The sequence below is a fragment of the Petromyzon marinus genome, chromosome 40 (genome assembly GCF_048934315.1).
Source record: "Petromyzon marinus isolate PM22_M1 ecotype Great Lakes invasive population chromosome 40, UKy_Petmar_22M1.pri1.0, whole genome shotgun sequence".
In the NCBI taxonomy this organism is placed as follows: Eukaryota; Metazoa; Chordata; class Hyperoartia; order Petromyzontiformes; family Petromyzontidae; genus Petromyzon; species Petromyzon marinus.
In genome coordinates, this window is record NC_133706.1 from 12,121,474 (window position 1) to 12,140,587 (window position 19,114).

General features: G+C 54.1%; 2 protein-coding genes across 7 annotated transcripts in view; both read left to right on the forward strand.

Moving 5' to 3' along the window:
* Positions 1–9: 9 nt before the first annotated feature.
* Positions 10–5,997, forward strand: GPR150 (G protein-coupled receptor 150). Its single transcript, XM_032968616.2, has 4 exons — positions 10–974; positions 2,819–2,936; positions 3,911–4,174; positions 4,795–5,997. The coding sequence occupies exons 2-4, from the start codon at positions 2,856–2,858 to the stop codon at positions 5,995–5,997; spliced, it is 1,548 nt and encodes a 515-aa protein (XP_032824507.2). The 5' UTR covers positions 10–974; positions 2,819–2,855.
* Positions 5,998–8,783: 2,786 nt separating this feature from the next.
* SKIC3 (SKI3 subunit of superkiller complex) overlaps positions 8,784–19,114 on the forward strand; it is a 48,570-nt gene continuing 38,239 nt past the window's right edge. For 2 of the 6 annotated variants that reach the window (XM_032968559.2, XM_076073152.1), the window contains exons 1-6: positions 8,880–9,066; positions 11,410–11,517; positions 16,810–16,953; positions 17,080–17,171; positions 17,442–17,517; positions 18,892–19,032. In XM_032968559.2, coding sequence (XP_032824450.2) covers positions 11,428–11,517; positions 16,810–16,953; positions 17,080–17,171; positions 17,442–17,517; positions 18,892–19,032 — 543 coding nt within the window. In that variant the 5' untranslated portion in view covers positions 8,880–9,066; positions 11,410–11,427. The other 4 variants (XM_032968560.2, XM_032968564.2, XM_032968565.2 and 1 more) reach the window with 4 other exon arrangements.

Here is a 19,114-nt window from a genome sequence, read left to right on the forward strand (position 1 = left end):
GGGTGTCGCGTGCGTGCCTTGTTGTTGGTGGTGGTGTCGCGTTGGTCGTTCGCTCTGCTGGATTCCCCGACGGCCGGCACGGCGCGACCCCCTCGAGTTCCCAGAGGTCATCGGTTCGAGGCCGAGCTCCGTCATCGACCGTCACGTTGGCCACAGCCTCCTCGCGTAGACGATGCCACGGGTTGTCGATTCGTCGTCATCGCGATCCACGTGGGCAGATAGTCCGCAGGTGTCCACTGCACACATTTCGTCATTTTTTTTAGACAATTCGAAGTCCCACCCCCCGTGTACGGCCCGCCACGTTTCGTGTGGCTCGCAGCCACTCTCGGTCTCTGAACTCGGTCAACGCTCGTTCCTTTTCGCATTTTGATTCTTGGACAACGCCAAGCCGTGTTCAGCGTTGCCCACCGAAAGAATGGCAGTGTTTGTAAGTCCTATTCGGCCCCAAGGTTCCACCGCCTGTGTGCTGCTTTAGATGATGTTCGGGTCTCCGCAGCACACCACAACATGCACCGCGGTTCACACAGCGAGGTCCCAACATCGCGACCGGCCGCAAACAGGACTCGAACCTTCCGCCCGCAAGCTGGCTCAACGTAGTGCACACTCGACAACAACAACAACGACGACAACAACAAAACTACAGCGATCTTGGCAGGAGCGCGCGTCTCATCATTCCGTGCACCCCCCCCCCGCTCGCCAGCCCGAGACGATCATCGCGTCCCCCGTCTTTCTAGTCGTGCGGTGACGCCAGCAGCCGCCCGCTCCTTTGATGGTGGTGGTGGACGGTGCCTGTGATGGGTGGACCCCAGTGTGTGTGTCCGTGTGTTTGTTCCGCACTTAAAAGCCGAGGCGGGTTCGAGGTTGCGCCACACGGACGCGTGAGCGCAAAGGGGTCGCGGGGCACGGATCGGAGCTGTGGGCAATCGTCCGTGCTGGCCCGGCATGAAAGGGCAGAGCTAGCGGCAGCAGCACAGGTAGATATACACACACACGCGCGCGTGTATACACACAGACATGTAATGACCACAAAAACCACCCGTCTAACCTTAACCGTCTGTAGGGACAGGCGCTGTTAGCGAGCACCTGTAAAGGCCGGGGCACGGCACACGCCCGGCCACATTTGTCTCCCTGGTGGCGATGTTTAGACACCGTACCAGGTACTCATTTGAGGCCGTGTTGACCTAGGGGAAGCCCAAAGCTGGTTCAGATAATCGTCACTGGTGTTGACTGTGAGTGGGAATCGAACCCGGTTGACACACATGTACACATGGCTATGTACACATGTTTGTGTTACGGGTGCACATGTAGTCATGACACGCATTACGTGTACAACAGCACATTTTAAGAAGAGTGGCTTTTATGTTTTCATTTGGGAAAACAGGTCATGTTTTTTTTTATATTCGTAGGTTATCGTTATTGAAATGAAATAGAGTTTTGGGATTCAACGATAGAATTCAAACGGACATTAGATATTGAACGATTGAAAATAATCAGCTTGACCGATTTGCCCGACTGGTGATGACAAATACATTGGCAGAATATTACCAAATATCTAAACCGGACCATTTCACCCATACGGGAATCCCTGAGAAAAAAAATATACATATTTGTTCCCGATGCTCAAAGGAGCGGTGGGACAGCAGTCGTCGCTGTTGGCAACCCGGAGCCGGTGTTGGAAATGCCACGTTCCTATGACGAGGGAAGGGGGGGGGGGGAAGAGGCGAGTCTATACGAAGGAAGATTTCTCAAACGCACGCGCCTTGAATGCGCATAACGGGGACAACGAGAGCTCAATAGACGCCTCGGGTGTGCCGCAATCTCAAGACGCCGCGTCAACGGAGGATGAATATTGCGGAATTTCTGCGAGAAAGCTGTCGGAAATTTATTTTGTTTGCATGTAGGCGGGGTGAGAGTTTAAGAGCGTGCGCGCGGGGTGAGTCGCTTGCGCATCTCGTAAGCGTACAAAGAGCAAATAGCGTTAACATACATTACCATTAAATTGCAAATAATACAGTTACAATTAAATGTATGAAGAGAAAATAGCGTTAACATACATTTAATTACTATTAAATTATAATTAAAATTACAAAGAGAAAATTACGTTAACATAGATACAATTTCTATTAAATTACAATTAATAAAAAATCATTTATAAAGAAAATAGCGCTAACATACATTAAATCACAATTCAATTACAGTTAATTAAAAGAACAGCAATCGAGCAAATATAAAGCGGAGCAACAATAACAACAACAACCAATCGCTTTGCCGAAAGACGTTGGAAACGGTTCACAAAACAGGATTCCTGTATTTACATTTAACAACAATTTGTTTTTTTCGGAGTTGAGTTCAACACATTCGCAATATTTTGGCGATGCCGCTATGGCAGCGATGGTCAAAAAATATAGACACGGTGCTTAGAATGTCTTTTTTAACACTTGTGAGTATTTGCAACAATACCGCGAGAAATGTGCTGCTGCCTCTGGGCTCTGGAGATCACCTGGAGAAGATTCCAGGCACGCGTTGTTGACAATGATGGCGAACAAGTGGGAGACTCTTTGACCTTTTGAAACCATTAACATTACATTTGTTATCACGTCACAGTCTATTGTCAGTTCTTTTTTCCATTAAAAACGATGGTCCCGAAAAATGTTAATACTTTTTTGAAGCACCATGTGTCTACACAGTGTATATATAATCGGGAAATTGACCCTTCTGCATCACAGTGGGATTTGCGATCGTTGTGCCGGGCTGCAGACAGGAGCGGTGGAAACCTCGCCACGATGCGTTGAGCGATGCCCTCTTCTCTTCCTTGCAGAGCGGCGGGCGTGTCGCGTCCTACCGCTGAATCGGACATGGAGGTCAACTCGTCCCAGCTGTGGGAGCGGAACGGCAGCGGCGACGGAATTGACGTGGGGCGCACGGACACTGCCCAGGTGAGGCGCCACGGTGGCTAGGAGACGTTAACTACCTCGCCTGGGTATGTAGGAGGCCGACCCTGACGCCTGCTGCTGTGTATTTGGAGTTTGCGTGTCTCTCTCTCTCTTCCTCGCTCCCTCGTGGTCGCCTGGATTTTTCTCTGGGTCCTCCGGTTTTTCCCCTCCACATTTATAATCAACATCACGCGTTTAGAGTCTTTGGCCGCCGCTAAACATTTCCACGCGATAAGCCACTTGGTTGAGCTATCATTTGTGGCCACATCGCTTCTGGGAAAAAAAGAGAGCGACATCGCTCAGTGTTTTGCTGCCTTGCCCAAGTTTGCATTTAGTGTTGGAAAAAAATCGGTAAATTTGTATGTACAGCACTTGTGCAATTTCTACTTATAAACTTCATATATATTTTTATTGCTCATGTTCAATGCTTCACTTGGCATTTTTATCTACTTGGCACTCCTCTCGTTTCGTATTGTTTGTTGTTGTTGTAACTTGCTGACCCACCCCGACACGGCAAGTGTGAAAAAGAGCTTCATGGCTCATCGGATTCCTCCTACAGTCTAAGCTTAGATCCTGATCCCCTCTCTCTCTCTCTCTTCTCGAGCGAGCGACATCATCAATGAAGGACATTGCACCATCATCATCATCATGATGGTACAATGTCCTTCATTGTTATCCGAATCAAAATATTGATTTATGCTCGAGTCATCCGTAGCACTACAAAGCTCTTTCTTTCACAGATGTCCACCTCCGATGAGTACGGTTGGCTACGCACGGTGCGAAATAATTTCAACAAACACACACACACGTGACAGCTGAGCAGGCGCTACAAGCTTGCTAATCACGATTACGACGACATTGCAAAAAATCCTTCAATTCTTCACTCCGCTTTGCATCCCCCGCCCCCCAACCTGCCCCCCCCGCCCCCCAACCCGCCCCCCCGCCCCCCCCTGCCCCGTGGGTGGGCTTGCGTGCAGGCGGTGACCTACGACCGCAGCAGCCGCATCGCCACGCTGGCCACGATCTTCGCGCTCTCCGTGCTGGGCAACGCGAGCGTCCTCGCCAAGATCGCGTGCGGCGCGGCGCGCGGCCGCCGCAGGGCCCGCCGCGTGGACGTCCTCTTCAGCAACCTGGCAGCCGCCGACCTCTGCGTGGCCCTGCTCACGCTGCTCTCGCAGATGGTCTGGGAGGCCCTGGAGGACGCGTGGCTCGGAGGCGACGCGTCGTGCCGCGTGCTCAAGGTGCGTGCGGCACGAGAGGCGGCGGGGTCGGTCGGTCGGCGGCGGTGCCGGTCACCTCGGTCAGTCAAGCCGTGGCACCCGGGTCTGTCCCGTGACCTCCGGCCGGCAGCGAATCTTCGACATTTCACGTGACCTCGAGGTGCACCTAGCCTGGCGCAAGCATCGTGGTGACGTCAACGCCGCTGAGTGGCGTTGGTAATGTGGAGTGGCGGCGCAGCGGTTAGCGGATTGCGCGATGAACCCGGCGGTGACCCGAGTTTGATTCCCGCTCACAGCCGCCTCCGGTGACGATTATCTGAACCGGTCCTGGGCCTCCCCTAGGTCGACACAGCCTCAAAATGAGTACCTGGTGGTGTGTAAAAAAAAAAACACACCATTAGGGAGACAAAGGCGGCCGGGCGTGGTGCTGGCCACCCATCCCATCGTGTGCCTTGCCGGCCTTCATAGGCGCTCGCTAACAGCATTTGCTCCAGCGGCCCGTTAAAGCTATACGGAGGAACTTTGCCTTTGCGGTGTGGTTAGTATGGTGTTGCGTGTGTGGTGAGTGCGGTGCGGCGAGCGCGGCGAGCGCCGTGTCATTGCCGCTGTCGCCGCTTCCCCCGCCCTCCACCCCGCAACAGGTGGCCCAGATCTTCGGCCTCATGGCCTCGTCCAACATGATCGTGGTGATCGCGCTGGAGCGCCACCGCGTCATCCTCTACCCGCTGGAACCTCCGCTGCCGGCGCGCCGCCTCTGCCTGTCGGCGTGGCTGTGCGCGCTGCTCCTCTCCGCGCCGCAGGCTCTCGTGTTCCGCGCCGTCCACCCGGACCCCGCGCAGTTCTCGCTCTCGTCGTCGCCGTCGGCGCCGTGGCCGCCGTCGCCCTCGCCGTCGCCGGCCGCGTCCGGACGCTGCGTCAGCACCTTCTCCGAGCTGCCCCGGTGGCACTTCCAGGCGTACATCATCTACGGCGCCACGGCCGTGTTCATCGTGCCCTTCTGCGTGCTCTGCGTCGCCTACACGCGCATCCTCTACACCGTCTGGAGCAAGGAGCGCCACGCCTCGCCGGCGCGTGCCGCGCCCGGCACCCCGGCCGACTCGCGCCGGAGGCCCAGCAACAGCGGCCGCGCGGCCAAGAGCCCGGCGGTGGCGGCGCTGCGCGTGAAGCCGGCCAACAGCGCGCTCCCCCGCGCCAAGGTGAAGACGCTGAAGATGACGCTCGTCATCATCCTGCTGTTCATCGTGTGCGGGCTGCCCTACTTCGTGCTCGAGATGAAGTTCGCTTTTGGCAGCGCGTCGCGCGCGGACGAGCAGGTCACGGCCGTGCTCGGCATCTTCGTGGCCTCCAACTGCGCCGTCGACCCCTTCGTCTACCTCTTCTTCAGCTCCGACAACCGCTACGTGCGCTACCTGGAGACCAGCCTGTGCTTCGCGTGCCTCCACGCCAGGGGCCGCGGCCGTCGCGGCGGGGCCGCCGGCCTCGGCGGCGGCAGCGCGGCGCTCGCCGACGGCCGCCGCCGGAGCCGGCAGCAGGGGCACGCCGACGGGCGCGCCGGGCTGCGCCGGGACCGGCAACGGGACCGCCTGCGCCGCGCGAGCCGGCGGCCCGGCGCCGCCGTCGGTTGGACGCTGGGGCCCGCGCTCTGGGGCTGGGGCGGCGGCGCCGCCTACTCGGAGGCCGAGCGGGGCGCGCCAGCGGGCCGGTGGAGCCGAGGGCGCCGCGGGGAGCCGTCCAGCTCGTCGTCCGAGCTGGAGAGCGCGGCGTGGTACGGCACGTCCTTCTCGCTGGGCCAGAGCGAGGGGCGATCCGCGAGCGACTACTCGGTGTGCGAGAGCAGCTTCTGAGCTTCGCTCGCACTCGGGCACGTGTGGCCGGGTCACTTTGCCCGCATGACCAGGCCACTGCATGCCCAGCCACCGCATGCCCAGCCACCGCATGCCCAGCCACCGCATGCCCAGCCACCGCATGCCCAGCCACCGCATGCCCAGCCACCGCATGCCCAGCCACCGCATGCCCAGCCACCGCATGCCCAGCCACCGCATGCTAAAACAGCTTCTGTTTGGCCAGATAGAGGGGGCTAAAGGAGCGCAGCACGAGCTGGAGAAAGGAAATACTGATGCGGTACAGGAGGATGTGGAGCTGAGTGGACTTGTCGATGACCGGTACTGGCAGTGTCAAGAACAGCCTCTGTGGAGAACGCTGCGATGGTGCAGGTTTCCCTCGCCCTATGCGGGTTCGGTGTATGGGGAAGTATTCAATAGGCGACGCTGCGGGCAAATGGCCTTTCATGGGGCCCCTTTGGCCACTCCACATGGGCCCCCTTGGCCACTGCGCATGGGTCCCTTGGCCACTCCACATGGGTCCCCTTGGCCACTCCACACGGGCCCCCTTGGCCACTCCGTGAGTGCTCCCGCGCTACGGGTGACCCAGTGGTATTTGTTTCAGAGGCCACGTCTCCGTCTCCTCTGCTGCGCCCACAGTCTTCTACTCCCTTCTCACAGCAGCCCGTGCGGTCGACTCCCTGCCGCTGTGACTAATGCATGCTGGGTAACGTGTACGGCTTTCCGGCGTTTTGTGTGTACGTGGTTTGTTCATGATTCCCGCTCACGGCCAACACCATTGACGGTTATCTGAGCCGCTCCTGGGTACTCACCTAGGTCGACTCAGCCTCAAATGAGTACCCTGGTTCGATGTGTAAACATCGCCACTCGGGAGGCCAAGGCGGTGGGGGCGTGGTGCTGGCCACCCATCCCCTCGTGTGCCGCCACCCACAGGCTTATATATGGGGAGATCTTTGTCTTTGTGTCACTGGACACCGCTGGGACGGCCTCGCAGTGAAATGTTTGAGTGAGAAATGCTCTTAAGTGCGGCTGCTCTGTCGGGACAGCCGTGGCGAGCGCTCCGCTCCTTTCCACGTCGCGACGTTTCACCTCGCACCTTGGAGGCGACTTCAGGCATTGTGAATACAGCCGAGGCTTTGCCACTGCTCATGGGAGGCCATTCATTTGTACCATAGATTAATAGGTTCATAGATTCATAGGTACCATAGGTACCACATGTTCCATAGATTAATGGGTAGCATAGATTCATATGTTCCATAGATTTATGGGTACCATAGATTGATCGGTTCCATTGATTTATCGGTACCTGGATTCATAGGTTTCATAGATTCATAGGTACCATAAATGTATCGGTACCATAGATTCATGGGTCCTACAAATTCATAGGTACCATAGATTAATCGATGCCATAGATTAATCGATCACATAGATCCATGGGTAGCATAGATTTATCGATACCATAGATGTATCAGTACCATAGATTAATTGGGACCATAGATTAATCGATACCATAGCTTAATCGGTACAATAGATCCATGGCTACCATAGATTAATCGGGACCATAGATTCATGGGACTCGTAGAGTAATGACTACCAAAGATGAATCGGTATCACCGGTTCCTATGAATCATTGTGCAGTTGCCAGTCGCTAAATTATCGGGTGCATGTGTAGACTGTTTTTTGCTGTGGAACATGATGTGATTGTAGATCGATTAAAATGAGACGTCGACGTTTGTTGCACGTCTGTGTGGGTTTCGTTTATTCTCAAAACACATGTCCATACCATGCATGAATAATGACAGCACACACAGTGCCGTCAACGTGACGTTACGGATCAACACCGCTCATGAAGAGCACGGTGATTAACTCACCAACTCATCGTCGACCACGATGAAGGCTCAGCTCGAGGGCTGGACCTTTGTCACGCCTGATGATGCCGGATGTAACGCTCCTGCGAAACGTCGGACGAAAATCGTCAAAACGTTGCTTTGGCTTTTGAACATTCCTCCCCTCGAGTATTGCTGATGAACCAAATCGATCGGTATATAATCTGTAGATCACGTGACAACTTGATTAGATCGGTACTGTCGGTGTTGAAGGGTGACACATCGAGGTTGCATCTACACGGCGATCTAACCCGAAATGAACCCATGATGAAGTGTAAATCCACCGCTGGACGAAGTCTGTCCCGAGGCGCCATCTCTCACATCCCGGTGTTGTTGAGTTTTGTTTGCTGGCCACAAAACCCAAAACGTCAAGCGGTGTCAGCAACAAGCAGCACGAAGTATCAGAGTTGTAATGTAACACGGGGTCACAGCGCGTGTCTTCAAGTGAGCAGGCCGCTCACAGGATATCGGGGGGGGGGGCGCGAGGCTGTGTTTGTGAACCCGCGGCCGACGCAGCGGCAGTCCACGTCGCAGGGGACATTCACGGCTTCAACCGAGCCCCAAGTGTGGGTGAGGCCACGTGCTCCATTTATGCACCACCCCCATCAACGCCTACCCCCCAAAACCCCCCAACCCAAGCCCCGCCCCCGAGCCCCCCCAATCCAAGCCCCTCCCCCAAAACTAAACCCCGCCCCCGAGGCCCCCCCCAACCCAAGCCCCCGCCCCAAATCAAACCCCGCCCCCGAGCCCCGCCTCCGAGCAAACCAAGCCCCCCCCCCAAATCAAACCTCGCAATCCCGAGCCCCCCCCCCAAATCAAACTCCGCCCCACGAGCCCCCCCCCCCAAGCCCAAGGCCCCGCCTTCCCCGCCCCGCGCGATGCGGCCCCGCCCCCTCAGCGCCGCGCGCGCCGCATCCGGCAACTGGAGCCGGCGTCACGTGACGGCTGTCGGAAGTGGCGAGGGGAGAGGCCACGCCCACGTTCGTGACGCAGGTACAGTCGTGGCCTTTGCCCACGAGCTCACGGACGGTCGTGAATAATGAAACAAAACCCCAATACAGATTGTTGTTATTGTTATCATTCATCGTGCTCGTGTTGCCGCAGCTGTTGCGCCTAGTTTAGCACGAGCAGACGAACGGTGTGCATGTATCGGACGGCATCAGCACTGTCATTCACAGCCCATCGGGTCAGTCCCACCGCTGTATGAGTGATTCGCGTCAGCTTCGCTCGCCGGGGTTGTTTGGTCATACTTCACCTCGCTGGTCAGGGCAGCTTGGTGAATGCATGGCCGGGTGGTGGTGGGGGGGCGCTGGTGCAGGGTGGGGGCCCCAGGACCCGTTCAGATTCAGCTCCTCGCGCCACTGATGTTAGCCGTGGCGGGGAATTGATTCCAGGATCACGAGATGTGTTGCGCAGTGCGCCCACCACTGCCTCGACACCCACGCGCGGTATCCACACGACCCAGCATCACACGTTGATGACAAATACTGTATATACAGTAGCACAGTACGGTGTCCGTGGTACACAGCGCTGACCAGCGCGGTGAAGTATGGCCAGACAAGCCTCGTGCCTGACGCGGCGTGGGGAGGCCCTCATCCAGCAGTGGATTCACAGAGGCCCCTACACTGCCGTTGCATTGTCAGTGCATGCAGCTGATATGCCCATGCTTAAGCAGTGTAGGCTTTACAAAGCCGCCTGTGCACACTTGGCAATGTGTCCCCACGGTATGGAGAGCGGCCTGAGTTTGCATTTGTTAGCACAGATGAGCAGCACTGAGTTAGTGGCAATGCACTTATACGCTCACAATGTATCTTTCATTGCTGATTTAAGTGTGAACCCCGGGTCGTATTAAATGAAACGACTTTTAATATAGTCTAGAGCGACAGCCGTACTTGTGAACTCCACTGCTGGATGGTTATGGCCCTCCCTACGCAGTATTTGACCATACCTCACCACGCTGGTCAGGTGTGAGTTGGTGGGAAACGGGGGGGGGAGGCATAGAAGTACTGTACTACTCTACAGGGCTGAACGTTGCTGCGCTGCCCTCTGCTGCCCACCACGCAGGCGTGCAGCAGCAGCAGCGCCTTGTGCACGGTGGTGGCGTGCACGGTGGTGGCGTGCACGGTGGTGGTCGTGCGCTATCCGAGCGCTATCGGGGCCCTAACAGCGAGGGATTTGAACGGACGCTTTGGCCCACACGACATGGGACCTTTTTGCCAGTATGAAAGTGTAATGACGACTTGACACACTTCTCTTGAGATGGCACTTTATTGAAGACACGTTCACGTGACATCAGGCAGAGACCCCCCCCCCACTGCAACAGCCCCGAGTCTCCCGTACATCTCCCCCTTTTATACCGACACGAGGCCACGCCCCCTTTCTCGATCATTCTCGCCGACTCTGGACGCTCGCTCCACCGGCAGACTTCACTCGGAATCTTCCGTCACCTGACCACGCTCCCCTTCTCGATCATTCCCGTAGCCACCAGTCCCTTCGCACTCGCGACTGATGCCCTGGCCACTAGTGCATTCGCACTGTAGGCTGACTCCCCTGTCATTACCTCCCGTGGCCACTAGTGCACTCACAGCGCATGTAGACTCTACTGTCTTTGCAAAAGTATGAAAAAATATGAATCTGTTTTACCCTTTACGGCAATAAAACAGGTGTCAAGATGTTCAAACACCAAAAAGATTCCTTTTGCAAGGAATCAAACCTCCATTAACCACACGTTAATGCAGGCTTGATTCTTTTTCGAATTGAAAGTGGGTGGGTCAACTTTTTTTAATCAATCCGCAATCAAATCGTGGACCCCCCCCCCCCCCCCACGTCTGCCCAATGTGAAAGGTTTCCTCCTCAAAAATGATTAAGTTTGCTCCGCTAGGTAAGTTCCCGTGCTTGCCCCCTCCCCTGTTCTTGCTCACAGTCCCCCCTCCCCGTGAACCAAACTCAATTTAAATTCCCTCCGTGTGGCGGTCTATAATCTCGGGGACAACCGAGCGAGGATGTTTTGGGATCACAACCTCACCATCCTTGTGCTGCTTGAAAACACTTTTGCACCTCAGATTTCGTTCCAAGCGTGTACTTACAATTGAACGCTCTGCTTTGCAGACTTTTAAGTTATTAATGGGTTTTTTTGGTATGTAATGCGTTGTTAACCTGATATTTTTCCGTGCAAGTACCATGTTGATGTTGCGACCTTGTCATTCTGAACGTGACGATGAACACAGTTGTGTTCATGTGTTTGTGTTGCTGTAACCAGGTTTCTGTCACCAGGTACCTATAGAAAATGAGCATTTATTTCCCACTGGGTTTCATCTTTGCCAAAATAAACCTAAATATACCAAAAGTAAACATTGCCCCCGCCTGCTGGCAGACCGGGCGCTGGTGTTCACCTTGTACCGCACAGGGACAGCTGCCATTGGGAAGATGTTTCGTTACGACATGGCACAATACAAGTGTAAGTCGCGTGACTTGTTGTTTCTTACGGTGAGGGGTCATGTGACTTTGTTGTTGTTATTGTTGCTGTGAGGGGTGAAGAGGCGGCGAGATGGCGAGCAAGGAGGTGAAGGTGGCCCTGAAGGCGGCGCGTGAGGCCATCAATGGCAAGGACTTCAAGGAGGTGCTCAAGCACTGCAAGGTTTGGCGCTCACTCACGGGGGAAGCAACGCAAAATCTAACGTCTGACGTTTCAATTACATATTCTTAATCAACTCGAGCCTCCTGTAAATCACGTGACTTCTGTGTGGCCGCTATGTTGTGGACCGGAGGCCACTAGAAGGGATCTACAGTGAGGGAAAAAAAGTATGTGATCCCCTGCTGATTTTGTACGTTTGCCCACTGACAAAGAAATGATCAGTCTATAATTTTAATGGTAGGTTTATTTGAACAGTGAGAGACAGAATAACAACAACAAAAATCCAGAAAAACACATGTCGAAAATGTTATAAATTGATTTGCATTTTAATGAGGGAAATAAGTATTTGACCCCTCTGCAAAAGATGACTTAGTACTTGGTGGCAAAAACCCTTGTTGGCAATCACAGAGATCAGACGTTTCTTGGAGTTGGCCACCAGGTTTGCACACATATCAGGAGGAATTTTGTCCCACTCCTCTTTGCAGATCTTCTCCAAGCCATTAAGGTTTCGAGGCTGACGTTTGGCAACTCGAACCTTCAGCTCCCTCCACAGATTTTCTATGGGATTAAGTTCTGAAGACTGGCTAGGCCACTCCAGGACCTTAATGTGCTTCTTCTTGAGCCACTCCTTTGTTGCCTTGGCCGTGTGTTTTGGGTCATTGTCATGCTGGAATACCCATCCATTACCCATTTTCAATGCCCTGGCTGAGGGAAGGAGGTTCTCACCCAAGATTTGATGGTACATGGCCCCGTGCATTGTCCCTTTGATGCGGTGAAGTTGTCCTGTCCCCTTAGCAGAAAAACACCCCCAAAGCATGTTTCCACCTCCATGTTTGACGGTGGGGATGGTGTTCTTGGGGTCATAGGCAGCATTCCTCCTCCTCCAAACACAGCGAGTTGAGTTGATGCCAAAGAGCTCCATTTTGGTCTCATCTAACCACAACACTTTCACCCAGTTGTCCTCTGAATCATTCAGATATTCATTGGCAAACTTCAGACGGGCATGTATATGTGCTTTCTTGAGCAGAGGGACCTTGCAGGTGCTGCAGGATTTCAGTCCTTCACCGCGTAGTGTATTACCAATTGTTTTCTTGGTGACTATGGTCCCAGCTGCCTTGAGATCATTGACAAGATTCTCCCGTGTAGTTCTGGGCTGATTCCTCACCGTTCTCATGATCATTGCAACTCCATCAGGTGAGATCTTGCATGGAGCCCCAGGCCGAGGGAGATTGACAGTTCTTTTGTGTTTCTTCCATTTGCGAATAATCGCACCAACTGTTGTCACCTTATATTCTTAGTTTTTTCGGTAAAGTCACGTTGAAGAGAAACAACAAAATAACAAAATATATATAAAACAATAAAAAATTCTCACGACGTTTCGACCATAACTCAAACGGTCATCATCAGGTGTGTCGGTTTGCATAAATTTATTTTGAAAACGGCATATTTATTTATATATATAAAAATAACGTTTGCGTCACGCGCAACGATTGGCTGTTTGCGAGGACTAGTCCATCTATTTTTTGAAAAGAGGAGGGGGGAGACGAAATTTGTTTTTATGTATGCTGTCTGAAGGCCACTGTAAGCGTGAACAATCAATCAAGAACTGAAATGATTTATCAAATCTTTCCAATGATTGCTAAGATAGAATCCATCTTCTCGGTTGAAATTGTCTCTGTGTTTGTATATGTGGATAGCCTCATGAACGAATATCTCATGGAAGCCAGATGGCTTACAAAGAACCTCCGTCTTGGAAAAGTCAATGGCATGTGAGCCTACTGAATTAGAACAATGATCTGCTACGGCCGAGGTGTTGGTCCTACCGTGTTTAAGGTCTGCTTTATGTTCACGAATGCGGTCCGAGATATGGCGTTTGGTTTCTCCAATGTAACTACTACCACAGAGGCAACTTAGTTTGTAGACACCAGGGTATTGTATGTCCGGAATCACATCTTTTACAGACGGAACCAGATCACGGATTTTATGTAATGTGTTGAAACGGACCTGGATCTTGTGTTTATTCAAGATTTTGGAGATCTTTTTTGTGATCCCAGCAATGTAGGGTAAAGTGATGGTTTTGAAAGGCTCCTCAAGAGGGTTCTTCTTCATGGTTTGAGTGATAGCTTTGCGGATTGTATAGTCGGAGTAACCATTAGCCCTAAGAGCTTGGTGTACGTGCTTGAGTTCACTGCTTATGTGTTCCTGGTCGGATATGCATTGGGCTCTATGATACAGAGTCTTGATGAGAGAATTCTTCTGTGATGGATGGTGGTGGGAATCCGGTTTCAGATAAGCATCCGTATGGGTAGCTTTCCTGTAGACAGAGTGGCTCATTGAACCATCAGGTCTCTTTTTAATTAGGACATCCAAAAAAGTATCTTGCCATCTATTTCGACTTCCATGGTAAATCTGATGGCTGGGTGTATGGAATTGATGTGGTCGAAGAATTGGTCTAGAGCAGGCCGGCCATGTGGCCAGATGACAAAAGTGTCATCCACGTACCTCTTCCATAAGGTTGGGCGCAGAGTGGCAGTCTGGATGGCGTCAGTCTCAAATTTCTCCATGAAAATGTTAGCTATAACTGGAGAAAGGGGGGAGCCCATTGGGGTGCCCTCAGTTTGTTTGTAGAAAGTTCCATTCCAAGTGAAGTATGTATTGGTTAAACAGTGTCTCACCAGGGGGGGTACCTCAGTGTTTAGTCCTTGATGAACCAAGTCTTCAATGATTGCAATGGTGTCAGGTACAGGAACCTGCTGGGCAATGGTCTTGTAGCCCATTCCAGCCTTGTGTAGGTCTGCAATCTTGTCCCTGACATCCTTGGAGAGCTCTTTGGTCTTGGCCATGGTGGAGAGTTTGGAATCTGATTGATTGATTGCTTCTGTGGACAGGTGTCTTTTATACAGGTAACAAGCTGAGATTAGGAGCACTCCCTTTAAGAGTGTGTTCCTAATCTCAGCTCGTTACCTGTATAAAAGACACCTGGGAGCCAGAAATATTTCTAATTGAGAGGGGGTCAAATACTTATTTCCCTCATTAAAATGCAAATCAATTTATTAAATTTTTGACATGCGTTTTTCTGGATTTTGTTGTTGTTATTCTGTCTCTCACTGTTCAAACAAACCTACCATTAAAATTATAGACTGATAATTTCTTTGTCAGTGGGCAAACATACAAAATCAGCAGGGGATCAAATGCTTTTTTCCCTCACTGTAAGTGGTAGCTCTGTGATGTCCGCTTCCGTGGGCCGTACTGCTCTGCATGAGACCCCAAACAGATCTCAAGACACGACACCGATAGGACAAAATGGGAAAAAATTGGTGGAAAAGACAACAATAAAAATCGAATAACTCTTTTTCTGTACTTGCAAAACTGGTGCCTCATCTCCGAAACGCCATCTCATCGGGGTCGCGAGTTCACATTGTGAGTTCAAATTCTGGCCAGGGTTGATGGACATAGTGCCAAAATTACAACCCAAGAGACACATCGGCCAAAGGTTGACTTGTTTTGTTTTTATTTTGCGTGATATGGCACAGCCGGATCGTGAGCGCGTGTGCGAGCGCGCGCGCTTGCCATCAAACGGCGTGCGCGTCGCATGTCGCGTCGCGAGCGCCCTCGTGCCCACGTCGCGGCCGTGATGTCACGGCCCCATGCCGGGCGTTTGAAGCACGAGGATGCAACACCCGGCAGTCGAGCTGTCGCAAAAGGGCGACCACCGCCACACTTGAAGTTCCGCACATCAAACAAAACCCACAGTCGCCCGCCTGCCCCGCCCGCTCACCTGCCCGCCTCCATAGGATGTATACAAATAACGACAGTGTGACTCGCCTCTTGACTCCGCGACGCTCGTGGAATTTTGCTGGCGACCAAATTAAGCCGGATGGGTGTTTACGAGCGTTTCAATCAATGAACGCAGCTGCAGTCCGACGCCGGTTTTATTTTCGGCAAGCGCCGTGCGATCGAGTTGAGGTTGTGTCCTCCGTGCGGTCTTTCCGCCGGGTTTAAAAAAAAAATGTGTGCTCTTCTGCCATTTCGCTGTCTGTTTTCCGCTCGGTGTGCGAGCGATTGAACTCGGCGATTTGTCCGATTCAAACGAACTTGAGTCATTTTGACGTGCGATGCGTGAAGGTGCGCACATCACAAGGTTAGGGTTCCTTTCACCGCGGCACACGCGTTTGTGTGTGTGTGCGCTCGTGGGGAGTGGTGGCGCTGCGATTAAAGTGCTCTGCTATGAACCCGGCGACCCGAGTTCGATTCCTGCTCACGGTCACCAACACCAGAGACGATTTTCTGAACCGGTCCATGGCTTCCCCTCCAACAACTCGGCCTCAAATGAGTACCGGGTGCGATGTGTAAACATCACCACTGAGAAGACAAAGGCAGCCGGGTGTGGTGCTTGCCACTCACTGCCTCTTGTGCCATGCCAGCCTTCATAGGTGCAACATGCTAACAGCACTTACCCCAAAAAAATCAGTAAATCCAATAAGGGGGATCTTTGTCTTGTGCGTAACAGAAGCACACGAGTTGGATTGACGTTTTTTGTTTATTTTGCCGTGCGAATTTGTAAAATAAAGCATGGTGAGTATGAATCAGGACAAATTCCCACATCGAGTTCCTCTTCACAAACACGGCCCTGAATCAACACCCTAAATCAGCGTGCTCCACGTGTTGCAGTGAGTAACAGCAATTTTCGCGGTCAACACGTGAAGCGAAGGCCTTACGCTAACACCCCTCACCCACAGTGTAACCCGAGCTTCAACAGCTTGGCCAGCCTTCGTGCTCTTAGCGAGCATTCGGTCGCGTCGATCTCTGTCGGTGATCCTGAGCCAGTGGTGGAAATTGTACATTTCCATGATGAGAACGGGTCCATCCGTAGCAAAGCCAGCCTCACGAGGTGGTGCTCATGGCACGGAGGCAGGAGAGATTTATGAGAATTGATGATGGTTGGTGATTGTGATGAGGATTATGAGGATGACGATGATCGTGTCTGTTGTGGTCATGATGATGGTAATGATGGCGGTGACGATGGCCGTGATGGCGATGGTAAAGGTGATAGTGTTGGTGGTGACGGTGGTAGCGGTGGTAGCGGTGGTAATGGTGACAATGGTTATAATAATGATGGCGGTGACAATGGTAATGGTGACGGTGGTGGTGGTGGTGCGTAAATGGCAGCGAGAATGGCAATGATGGCGATGGTAATGATGGTAATGGTGGCGGTGCGGCGATGGGCGACGGTAATGGTGGCGCCAATAAGAATGGTAACGACGATGGTGGTGGTGGTGTGGTGTTGCGGTCAAGGCGGTGTTGCAGGCCGACAAGGAAAATTACACGGCGTGGGTGTTCATCGGCGTGGCGGCCGGGGAGCTGGACCAGCCCGAGAAGGCCGAGGACTCGTTCCGCAGGGCCGCGCACATCGACCCAGCGCAGCCACTCGCATGGCAGGTGTGTACGAGCGTGCGCCTGCGTGCGCCTGCGTGTGCCTGCGTGTGTGCGGGTGAGAGCTTTCCCCCGACTCGCGTGCGTTGTTGCTGCTGTTGTCGTCGCTGCTGCTGCTGCTGCCGCGCCCAGGGACTGGCGAGTCTGTGTGAGAAGACGGAGCAGCCACGCTTCAAGCAGGCCCTCCCGGACGTCTACGAGAAGCTGCTGGGCATCTTCGAGAGGTGAGGGTGAAGCGACCGCGGGACTGCACAGTTGCGGTGCTACGTGGGGGTGGGGGTGGGTGACGGTGCTACGTGGGGGTGGGTGACGGAGCTGTGTGGGGGTGGGTGACGGTGCTACGTGGGGGTGGGTGACGGTGTTGCATGGGGGTGGGTGACGGTGCTGTGTGGGGGTGGGTGACGGTGCTGCGTGGGGGTGGGTGACGGTGCTGTGTGGGGGTGGGTGACGGACCGGCGTGCCGTTGCGTGTGCCCGTGGTTGGTGCCGTTGCAGCAGCGACCACGCGAAATGGTGCGACATCTGCAAGAAGCTGGCGGAGACGCAGGAGGCTCAGCAGCGAGTGGTCGAGGTGACGCCACCGTGCCGCTAACGGAGCGTCGTGCGTGAGGCCGGGCACGCGACGACGGCACGGTTGCACACGAGCATGCGCGCGAGCATTTTTTTTCAAAAACCCGAGCCCGATACGGCATGCCGCGTGGCTCGCGTGACCGGGGTATCGCAATGGAACCCATGTGAAGGAGTGGGGATTGAGCAGTTGTTTTATATTTCAACTCGCGGTCGTTGAGCGGGCGGCCCGGCGGCCCGTGACGCAAGGCTGATCGTTTGGCGACTCTGTGATAGCAACGATGCGCGCGTGCCCAACGCGCGCAACGTCAACAACATCGGTGCATCCGCGATAAAATTACAAATGCATGAGAGGCGACGTTTCGGGCCAGGGGCCGCTTTTAATTTGCCCGCTGCGAGGGAGGGCCGTCCGAAACGTCGTCTGTCCACGGTTTTCCTTTTTACGGCCACGAACGCAGCGTTGTTGACGGACGCCATGAGTTGATTGTAACGCAAAGCGGGTGGCAACCAAGAGGCCTTGTGGTCCCGCAGGAGATGGGAACCCCAGCGCGTTTCGTGCACGATGAGCCTGGAGATGGGAAGGTGGGAAAAGAGAAGGTGGGACAGAGTTCCAAAGCCAGCGACGGGGAACACGATCTTCTTCCTCGTCATTGCCGTGTCTCCTGTCCAACCTTATAGCGGTCTTTTCCCAATATTCTGCACTGGCCACTGCTTCTGGTGTTGGCATTTCCAAATCTTGAGGAGTGCATTGCGGTGCTGGCAGGGCATCTCAGGAGATGATCCATGTGCTTTGCTTTTCCTGACAAGCACATTGGGGAACGCAGTGATAGCAGAGCAGATTGGCGCTTGCACGATCTGCTCCTTGATAACTCGACGAATTGACCACGGGAAGCGGGGGGGGGGGGGGGGGAGCCGTCGAGGATGTTGACATGTGCAGAAAGAGAGCGGAACGGGAAGAGAGAATAGAAAGAATGGGACATCGGAGGGAAAAGATGGAGAAGGAGCGGAGAAACGGGAGCAGAGGGCTCAGGAGAGGTAGGAGAGGGAGGAGAGGGAGGAGGCTGCGCGAGAGCCTCGTCGTTGCTGCACGGGCGAGCGGCGTCGGTTTTCACAGGGGGCGGCGACAGGTGGAGGCGTTCAGAGTGAGGGTGGCCACACAGAAGTGACGTGATGTACGGGAAGCTGCAGCTGGTTTTGAGGCGTGGACATGACCTCACTTGAGTTGTCTTTCAGCTCGAGCCCGTACTCCTCCGGTTCCACATTTTTCCGTCGACTCTGCCGCGCCGGCCTTCATAGAGGCGCTGGCTCACAGCAATTGCCCCAACAGCCCGCTGACGGCTACGGCGGGGTGGGGTTCTTCACCTGTGCGTGCGTGCAGGCCGTGCGAGCTTGGGTGCGTCTCTACGAGTGGAAGCGCCGGCAGGACGGGGCCGACGGGACGGAGCTGCGCGCGCTGTGGGGCCGTGTGACGTCCGCGTTGGCACGCGCCGACGCCGCCGGCCCGGCCGCCGACGGCGGGGTGAGGCTCGGGTTGTCGGTCGGTGCCACTGCCGGTGACCGCGCCGCTGGTGGCCACGCCGCACCGCGCGGTACCGGGGGCC